The sequence below is a fragment of the Pelodiscus sinensis genome, chromosome 31 (assembly GCF_052426305.1).
Source record: "Pelodiscus sinensis isolate ZL-2025 chromosome 31, ASM5242630v1, whole genome shotgun sequence".
NCBI classification, from domain to species: domain Eukaryota; kingdom Metazoa; phylum Chordata; order Testudines; family Trionychidae; genus Pelodiscus; species Pelodiscus sinensis.
Genome location: NC_143082.1, coordinates 765,691 through 775,546, shown reverse-complemented (window position 1 = coordinate 775,546; position 9,856 = coordinate 765,691). Strand labels below are relative to the sequence as shown.

Below are 9,856 nucleotides of genomic sequence, written 5' to 3'. Positions count from 1 at the left end.
TTAAGTCCCAGTTTGAGGAGCCCTGGCCGGGATGACTAAGCTGGGGTTGGGCCTGCCATGGGCAGGGGAGAGCACGGGGGTGAGACTGGCTCCCTGCTTGGACGGCAGTAGGGAAAAGCTCGCGGCCATCGGGCAGTGAGGGGTTGGGGGGATGGCTCAGAGCATGGAGGGGGCAGAGGGCCAGGCTGTTCCTGACAGCTGGGGAGCTGGTCCCACTAGCTGTGCTCCCACCCCCGGCACAAAGCTGTCCATGTGTCCAAGCCCCACACGCCAGGCCTGCGAGTGGGGAGTTCTGTCTGGTGAGGTGCCCGGGGCTACGTGGGGTTTCCAGGCTCTATTTGTGTGTGCAGGGGAGGACCCGCTGGAGGCGGCCGACTGACATAGCTGCCGAGACCCGGGGGCACTGAGGGTCCCGGCCAGTCACGTGGAGCAGCATGTGCCTGCAGCCTCATACCAGGCTGGGGCGGTTCATGCCCCTGCAGAGCAGGGACTCATGGGGCACAGGGCTTCTGCTCCTCTGAGGAGCACCCCAGGGCCACCTCCAACCTGGCAGCGCCCAGCCCCGCCGGATGGAGCCCTGCTGGAGGCAGCGGTGGGATAGGCAGCCCCAGGACAACTTTCCACTTGCCCCAGTGCGCAGGGGCGGCCCTAGACTAGCTGCCAGCAACTGGCGCCCTGGGTGAACCCTGCAATCGGCGCCCGCCTGCTTCACTATATGGACGGGCCGCCCTGCTGCCGGGGGCCCCGAGAGACGCTGGCCTGGCAGTGCCCACCCAGCCTGAGGCCTTTCTCCCTGGCACAGGCACCCAGCTGGGCTCTCCGGGGCGGGCACCGGCAACGGCCCTCGCCACAGGGCATGAGGCCCAGGCCTGGCTCTGCATGGAGATGGGGGAGGGGTGCAGGGCGCACTCCCAGGGGGGCTGGGGCAATTCAAATCTTGGCAGAGACACAGGGCGTCTTCCCCGTGCTACCACCGCTGGCCTAGGACAGGCCCTGGGTGGAGCCACCCCCTGCAGGGGCTGAGCCGGGCCGCCTGGCCGAGGGACACCGGGGGGGGGGGGGGGGCAGCCCGAGGGAAGCCCCAGAGGACACAGCCGTGCAGGGAGGGAGAGAAGACTCAAGCCCCTCCCCCATGGGACCCGCCAGTCCCTGCCCTGCCCACTAGCCCCTGCTCCCCACCCAGAGCCGGGGGGGGGGGGGGACCAGGAGTCCTGGCGCCCCGCCCGCGGCAGGTGCCGGTGGCGCGGCCCGCCTGGGCCAATGGGTCTAGGCGGCCCCTCCCCGCCCGCGCACGCTCCCTGCTCGGCGCAGCCCCGGGGTGCGCGGCGCAAGCGGCGCGCAGCGACCCCGGCCGGCGGCCCGGCCCCGCGCGAGGCGGAGGGTCCCCGCCGGGGCAGCCGGGCTGCGGGGAGCCGCTGGCGGGGGGAGCCGGAGCGGCCCGGCCCGGGCGCCGCGTCTGCACCATGCGCCTCCTGCCCAGCCTGTGCCTGCTGGTGGTGGCCGGGTCCCGGGCAGCCCAGGTAGGGGCGCGGGCAGAGCGGGGCGGGGCCGGGGGCGTCCCCTGCCGCCGGGCCGGTCCCAGGAGAGCTGGGATCCCGCGGGCTCTTGGGGTGGGGGGCGGTCGGGGACTGGGCAGGGACCCCTCTGCGCCCGGCTCTGCCCATGAGCCGCGACCCTGCCGGGCACCGGGCCCTGGCGCGAGGGGGACCCGGAGCCTGCAAGCGGGTGTCTGGGGACTCCCGGGGGGCACTCGGGGTGGGGGCTGCGCCTCTCCCGGCAGCCCCACCCAGCAGGACTCCGGGCTCCCTCCTGCCGCTGGCCTCGTGCCCGGGCACCGGCGCCACGTGACCCAGACCCTTCCGTGCCCCCCAGGGCTGGCGGACACGCCCGTGCCCACCTCCGAGCCCCGGGGGGTGTCCTTAGTGCCCCATTCAGCCCTCGCAGACAGTCCCGTGACCCAGCAGCGCCTGGGCCCACTGCGGGCAATGCAGAGTACAGAGGGAAACTGAGGCACACATTCGCTTCATACCAGTGACAGGCACTTCCTGCCTGGTGCCGTCACAAAGGGGGAAATCTGGGGGCAGAGTTGGCAGCTGTGCCCCCCAGGGGTCCGCAGGTTCCTCCCCCGTTTCCCAAGGCTGAGGATGGCCAGGCCGGGTGTTGTCTGAGGCTAGGTGGCTGGCTTACCCACAATGCCATGCGCAGTGGTGCCCGGCGCTCGCCTGCTGGCTCTGGGCTGGTTGGGGACATGCTCCGAGGGCAGGGCCCAGGCCAGCGCCAGGCTCCTTCTGCAGCCGCGGAGCCCCCTGGGCTCAGGACCCCGCCCCAGGCCTAGCTCCATTGTCCTCAGCCCCCCTCGACCCCAGAGCAGGGACCCGTCTGCCCCGCAGCCGGCTGGGTGGGGAGGGCAGGGACCCTGGGTGAGTCCCTTAGTTCTCCCCGGCCCATCCCCCAGCCTGTGCCCGGGCAGCGCCTGGCCCCGCGGGGGCCCGTCTCTGTCGCCGAGTGTCGCAGCCAAGCGCTGGAGCCCCTTCAGGGAGCCAGCCTCTTGGGGTCCTGCTCATCCTCCGGGGAGGTCCCGGGGCTCCCCTGCCTGCCCTCAGGTCCCAGAGCTGGCCTAGGGCCGCTCCTCGCCCAGTCAGTCCCGGGCTGCAGCGTGGGGGGCGCGGACAGTGCCGAGAACAGCCGGACGGTTACCGCGGCGTCCGTGCCACTTGGCCTGGCGCCGGAGGAGCGTGGCTGCGGCCAGTGGCCACCCTGAGTTCACAGTCCGTCCCAGTGCACGGGTCTGTTCCCGGGGAGCCCTGGGCCCCAACTCTTCCCCCACCCCCCTTCCTGCCCCAGTCCGGGGCTGTGTGGCAATGGGAGGGGGGACCCCGTCTGGGTCTGTGTGGTGTGTGTGTGTGGCGGGGGGATCCCGGTCCGGGTCTGTGCGGCGAGGGGGGGGATCCCGGTCCGGGTCTGTGCGGCGAGGGGGGGGGATCCCGGTCCGGGTCTGTGCGGCGAGGGGGGGGGATCCCGGTCCGGGTCTGTGCGGAGAGGGGGGGATCCCGGTCCGGGTCTGTGCGGCGAGGCGGGGGGATCCCGGTCCGGGTCTGTGCGGCGAGGGGGGGGATCCCGGTCCGGGTCTGTGCGGCGAGGGGGGGGGATCCCGGTCCGGGTCTGTGCGGCGAGGGGGGGGGATCCCGGTCCGGGTCTGTGCGGCGAGGGGGGGGATCCCGGTCCGGGTCTGTGCGGCGAGGGGGGGATCCCGGTCCGGGTCTGTGCGGCGAGGGGGGGGATCCCGGTCCGGGTCTGTGCGGCGAGGGGGGGGGACCCCGGTCCGGGTCTGTGCGGCGAGGGGGGGGATCCCGGTCCGGGTCTGTGCAGCGAGGGGGATCCGGGTCCGGGTCTGTGAGGCGAGGGGGGGATCCCGGTCCGGGTCTGTGCGGCGAGGGGGGGGATCCCGGTCCGGGTCTGAGCGGCGAGGGGGGGATCCCGGTCCGGGTCTGTGCGGAGAGGGGGGGATCCCGGTCCGGGTCTGTGCGGCGAGGGGGGGGGATCCCGGTCCGGGTCTGTGCGGCGAGGGGGGGGACCCCGGTCCGGGTCTGTGCGGCGAGGGGGGGGATCCCGGTCCGGGTCTGAGCGGCGAGGGGGGGGATCCCGGTCCGGGTCTGTGCGGCGAGGGGGGGGATCCCGGTCCGGGTCTGAGCGGCGAGGGGGGGGACCCCGGTCCGGGTCTGTGCGGCGAGGGGGGGGATCCCGGTCCGGGTCTGTGCGGCGAGGGGGGGGGATCCCGGTCCGGGTCTGTGCAGGCGAGGGGGGGGATCCCGGTCCGGGTCTGTGCAGGCGAGGGGGGGGATCCCGGTCCGGGTCTGTGCGGCGAGGGGGGGATCCCGGTCCGGGTCTGTGCAGGCGAGGGGGGGGATCCCGGTCCGGGTCTGTGCGGCGAGGGGGGGGGATCCCGGTCCGGGTCTGTGCAGGCGAGGGGGGGGGATCCCGGTCCGGGTCTGTGCAGGCGAGGGGGGGGGGATCCCGGTCCGGGTCTGTGCGGCGAGGGGGGGGATCCCGGTCCGGGTCTGTGCGGCGAGGGGGGGGGATCCCGGTCCGGGTCTGTGCGGCGAGGGGGGGGATCCCGGTCCGGGTCTGTGCAGGCGAGGGGGGGGATCCCGGTCCGGGTCTGTGCGGCGAGGGGGGGATCCCGGTCCGGGTCTGTGCGGCGAGGGGGGGGGATCCCGGTCCGGGTCTGTGCAGGCGAGGGGGGGGGGATCCCGGTCCGGGTCTGTGCGGCGAGGGGGGGGATCCCGGTCCGGGTCTGTGCGGCGAGGGGGGGGGATCCCGGTCCGGGTCTGTGCGGCGAGGGGGGGGATCCCGGTCCGGGTCTGTGCGGCGAGGGGGGGGATCCCGGTCCGGGTCTGTGCGGCGAGGGGGGGGATATCCCGGTCCGGGTCTGTGCAGGCGAGGGGGGGGACCCCGGTCCGGGTCTGTGCGGCGAGGGGGGGGATCCCGGTCCGGGTCTGTGCGGCGAGGGGGGGGACCCCGGTCCGGGTCTGTGCGGCGAGGGGGGGGATCCCGGTCCGGGTCTGAGCGGCGAGGGGGGGGATCCCGGTCCGGGTCTGTGCGGCGAGGGGGGGGATCCCGGTCCGGGTCTGTGCAGGCGAGGGGGGGGGGATCCCGGTCCGGGTCTGTGCGGCGAGGGGGGGGATCCCGGTCCGGGTCTGTGCAGGCGAGGGGGGGGGGATCCCGGTCCGGGTCTGTGCGGCGAGGGGGGGGGATCCCGGTCCGGGTCTGTGCGGCGAGGGGGGGGATCCCGGTCCGGGTCTGTGCGGCGAGGGGGGGGATCCCGGTCCGGGTCTGAGCGGCGAGGGGGGGGATCCCGGTCCGGGTCTGTGCGGAGAGGGGGGGATCCCGGTCCGGGTCTGTGCGGCGAGGGGGGGGGGATCCCGGTCCGGGTCTGTGCGGCGAGGGGGGGGGATCCCGGTCCGGGTCTGTGCAGGCGAGGGGGGGGGATCCCGGTCCGGGTCTGTGCGGCGAGGGGGGGGATCCCGGTCCGGGTCTGTGCAGGCCTTCTTGGCCCAGTGATCACTTCATAAGGTTCAAAGCAAATACAATTTATTAAACATCAACTGATTAAAGAGAATAGAATAAGAAACAATGAGAATGGTTCAATGAGAACACACAGCCCAGCTCTGTAGCACAGGGACATCAACACAGCAGTCTGCAGAGTGTAAGGACAGTTCACAGTCTCTTCCTTAGAAGCCCTGGATGTGCTGCAAGGGGCTGCAGGCTGGACACGCTTGCACTGGCAGTGACCGCACAGCCTCAGTCTCTAAGTGGCCAGACCCCTCTCCCAGTCCAGAGCCTTTCCCCACACTTTGCAGGTCCCGGTAGCTCACCACATCCAGCTGCAGGCTGTGCTGCTTGGCCAGTTCCAGCTCCTTGTGTTGTTTCTCTGTTCCTTTTGGCTTTCTGAGCACTGCCAGTCTGCTGCTCAACACAGGGTCTGCCCTGCTTGGCCTGTCTGTGTCTGGTTCTGTCGCTGCAGGACTTCTTCTTGTTCTCCTCTCTCAGCTCTCTGTCTTTGCAGGACCTCTTCTGCACACAGCTTGTTTGTTCAGAGACAGAGCCAGAACAATCCCCACTTACAACCTGTCAGTCAGGCTGAGCTGGAGTGTTGACTGCTTTCCATTGTCTCTGGGGTCTGTCAGTCTCATGAACCCTTCCCCTTCTGAAGCTGGTAAACCAAAAAACTCCCACAGAGTTTTAGTAAGGGGTAACAGTCCCCTTACATTGAGGCAGGGAGTTCCGCCGGCTCATGGTGCACCGTGCGGAACAGGCGACCTTGTTGCCCTCGCGTTCTATCTAGATCAGCCGCTGGGATGCCAGGCCCTGCTCTGGCTCCTGATGGCGCCTTTCTCCCACTCCGGCTCTGGCCTCCACGTGGGCGTGTCCGACTCTCCTCTGCCCTGGGAACCGCCCTGCCAATTCTCTCCTTCGGGCTGCGCCATTTCCCAGCGCTGCACCGTGAGCCGGCCTGAACAGCAGGGGACGTGCGGACTCCCGTGGTTAGTGGGCGGGCACACGAGAGGAGACCCCGCGAGTGGCTGTGGTGCCCGTGCCTGGCGCTGGGACGCCCAATCTCAGGGTCTCAGGTGCTGCTGCCAGCCATGCCGGGGGCAGTGCCCTGGGCCGGCAGCCTGGTGTGGTGCCAGGAGAGAGAGGACAGTCCTGGGGCCCCTGGGTTTGAGCCTCCCCCCCACGTGTCCAACCCTCCTGGTGCCAGTCCCAGGAGCCTCCCACAGCAGCTGGGCCCCGTGCACCCACATGAGGAGGGTTAGACAGGGCAGGCTGCTGGCCCCGGGGGCAGAGGGGAGGGGCTGGCAGGAGCCAGGAGACACTGGGTCCCTCTCACCCCGTGGGGGGTCTGACTGGGGCCCGGAGCCCTGGAGGAGGGGCTGTGCCCACCCTGCCTGTTCCTCGGCCCACAGCGGCCCCGGGCCCTGCCACAGCCCAGCCTGGGCCCACCCCTGGAGGACCCTGAGCCGGGGTCCCTGCTCCATGCCTGGCAAAGAGATTTGCATGGAGGACAAAGACTGAGGCCGGTTGGCTGGTGAGGCTGGAAGGCTCCAAACGAGAGAGGGGAGGTTGTGGGGCCCATCTGTGCCGCAGGGACTGGCTCAGGCTAGTGTGACGGCGCGTTGGGGCCCCCCGCCTCCTGCCCCCCCGAAAGGGCACGAACAGACTCCCCCAGCCAGTAGAACAGAGGTGGTTTATTGCCTCTCCAGGGTACAGCCCAGCACAGATGTCATCAGGTTACAGGGCAGGATGCCTCAGCCCCGCTTGAGATGGGGGAGGGGGGTCTCGGCTTCTAAACCCCCCAGCCTGTTGCTGAGGCTGCTTCCTCCATGCTCCCAGACAGAAACTAACTCCCTCTCCTCCAGCCCTGCCCCCCAGCCAGGGGCGGCATCCCCCTCCCTTTGTTCCTCCCCATGGGGGGTGGCTGGTCAGACCAGTTTGGAGCCCCCTTTGCATAATGACTCCCCCCTTCCCTGCCGGGTCTTGCTCCAGACAGCAGAGGTCGCCACAGCCCAGCAAGGCCCCCCCACTACGTCACAGGCTGGAAGGCTCCAAACGAGAGAGGGGAGGCTGTGGGGCCCATCCGTGCTGCAGGGACTGGCTCAGGGAAGGTTGTGGGGCTGCGCCGTGCCACGGGGACTGGCCCAGGAGAGGTCGTGGGCCATGCCGTGCCACGGGAACTGGCTCGGGAGGTCGTGGGCCGTGCTGTGCCGCAGGGACTGGCTCAGGCTCAGGGGCAGTCGTGGGCCATGCCGTGCCACGGGGACTGGCTCGGGAGGTCGTGGGCCGTGCCGTGCCACGGGGACTGGTTCAGGGGAGGTCGTGGGGCTGCGCCGTGCCACGGGGACTGGTTCGGGGGAAGTCGTGGGGCTGCGCCGTGCCACGGGGACTGGCTCGGGGGAGGTCGTGGGGCTGCGCCGTGCCACGGGGACTGGCTCGGGGGAGGTCGTGGGGCTGCGCCGTGCCACGGGGACTGGCTCGGGGGAAGTTGTGGGGCTGCGCCGTGCCACGGGGACTGGCTCGGGGGAAGTCGTGGGGCTGCGCCGTGCCACGGGGACTGGCTCGGGGGAAGTCGTGGGGCTGCGCCGTGCCACGGGGACTGGCTCGGGGGAAGTCGTGGGGCGTGCTGTGTGTGCTGTGCCACGGGGACTAGCTCAGGAGTGTTATTTCTTGGTGCTATGGGAGTGCCCAGGAGCCCTGAGTGGGTGCACGAGTTGGGCCCTGCCCCGAAGAGCTGGGTCTCTGTGCACCTGAGAGCTGGCAGGGTTGAGAAAATGGCCAGGGCCGGTGGTTTCCGTGGCTAACGAGAACATCCCTAGTTGGAGCACTGAGGGGCCCAAGAGGCCTGCCCGAGCCAGAGCTTCCCTGTATCCTGCCCCCTAACTCCCAGGGAGCTGCCCCGGGGCCAGGAATCCCACGGCCGCATCCTGCAGGGCTCCAGGTGCCCTGCGCCAGTGGTGGGGTCCCTGTCGGAGCCGGGATACCGGGCTAGATGGGCTGAGCCAGGACACTGTGCATGCAGTGACTGCTAGGCCCCACAAGGTGGCACTGCAGGACTGGCCAGCCAGCCTGGTCTGGAAGCCTGGCACCCAGCACAGGAGCCAACCTGGCCCAGCTGGGTCCCGGGAAGGATGTGCAGCAAGTGGCCCTCGGCCCCATGGGTCCTCCCAGCCCCTGGAACCCTCACAGCCCCTCCAGGCACCTGGAAGCCCCCATTCAGCCAATTGTGCTGGACCAAGGCTCTGACGGGCCCGTCTCGGTCGCTGTGTCTGGGGGCGCCCGGCCCGAGGGGCCCGTCTCGGTCGCTGTGTGTCTGGGGGCGCCCGGCCCGAGGGGCCCGTCTCGGTCGCTGTGTCTGGGGGCCCCCGGCCCGAGGGGCCCGTCTCGGTCGCCGTGTGTCTGGGGGCCCCCGGCCCGAGGGGCCCGTCTCGGTCGCCGTGTGTCTGGGGGCCCCCGGCCCGAGGGGCCCGTCTCGGTCGCCGTGTGTCTGGGGGCCCCCGGCCCGAGGGGCCCGTCTCGGTCGCCGTGTGTCTGGGGGCGCCCGGCCCGAGGGGCCCGTCTCGGTCGCCGTGTGTCTGGGGGCGCCCGGCCCGAGGGGCCCGTCTCGGTCACTGTGTCTGGGGGCGCCCGGCCCGAGGGGCCCGTCTCGGTCGCCGTGGGTCTGGGGGCGCCCGGCCCGAGGGGCCCGTCTCGGTCGCTGTGTCTGGGGGCGCCAGGCCCGAGGGGCCCGTCTCGGTCGCCGTGTGTCTGGGGGCCCCCGGCCCGAGGGGCCCGTCTCGGTCGCCGTGTGTCTGGGGGCCCCCGGCCCGAGGGGCCCGTCTCGGTCGCCGTGTGTCTGGGGGCCCCCGGCCCGAGGGGCCCGTCTCGGTCGCCGTGTGTCTGGGGGCGCCCGGCCCGAGGGGCCCGTCTCGGTCGCCGTGTGTCTGGGGGCGCCCGGCCCGAGGGGCCCGTCTCGGTCGCCGTGGGTCTGGGGGCGCCCGGCCCGAGGGGCCCGTCTCGGTCGCCGTGGGTCTGGGGGCGCCCGGCCCGAGGGGCCCGTCTCGGTCGCCGTGTGTCTGGGGGCCCCCGGCCCGAGGGGCCCGTCTCGGTCGCCGTGTGTCTGGGGGCGCCCGGCCCGAGGGGCCCGTCTCGGTCACTGTGTCTGGGGGCGCCCGGCCCGAGGGGCCCGTCTCGGTCGCCGTGGGTCTGGGGGCGCCCGGCCCGAGGGGCCCGTCTCGGTCGCTGTGTCTGGGGGTGCCAGGCCCGAGGGGCCCGTCTCGGTCGCCGTGTGTCTGGGGGCCCCCGGCCCGAGGGGCCCGTCTCGGTCGCCGTGTGTCTGGGGGCCCCCGGCCCGAGGGGCCCGTCTCGGTCGCCGTGTGTCTGGGGGCCCCCGGCCCGAGGGGCCCGTCTCGGTCGCCGTGTGTCTGGGGGCGCCCGGCCCGAGGGGCCCGTCTCGGTCGCCGTGTGTCTGGGGGCGCCCGGCCCGAGGGGCCCGTCTCGGTCGCCGTGGGTCTGGGGGCGCCCGGCCCGAGGGGCCCGTCTCGGTCGCCGTGGGTCTGGGGGCGCCCGGCCCGAGGGGCCCGTCTCGGTCGCCGTGTGTCTGGGGGCCCCCGGCCCGAGGGGCCCGTCTCGGTCGCCGTGTGTCTGGGGGCGCCCGGCCCGAGGGGCCCGTCTCGGTCACTGTGTCTGGGGGCGCCCGGCCCGAGGGGCCCGTCTCGGTCGCCGTGGGTCTGGGGGCGCCCGGCCCGAGGGGCCCGTCTCGGTCGCTGTGTCTGGGGGTGCCAGGCCCGAGGGGCCCGTCTCGGTCGCCGTGTGTCTGGGG

At 72.5% G+C, this 9,856-nt stretch overlaps 1 protein-coding gene across 2 annotated transcripts in view; it reads left to right on the top strand.

Annotated features, from left to right (window-relative positions):
• Positions 1-1,245: 1,245 nt before the first annotated feature.
• Positions 1,246-9,856, top strand: part of OLFM2 (olfactomedin 2) — a 68,048-nt gene continuing 59,437 nt past the window's right edge. The window contains exons 1-2 of one of the 2 annotated variants that reach the window (XM_089774679.1): positions 1,246-1,327; positions 1,381-1,520. In XM_089774679.1, the coding sequence (XP_089630805.1) occupies positions 1,261-1,327; positions 1,381-1,520 (207 nt within the window). In that variant the 5' untranslated portion in view covers positions 1,246-1,260. Of the gene's footprint in view, positions 1,521-9,856 lie in introns of both variants that reach the window. The other variant, XM_075902506.2, reaches the window with a different exon arrangement.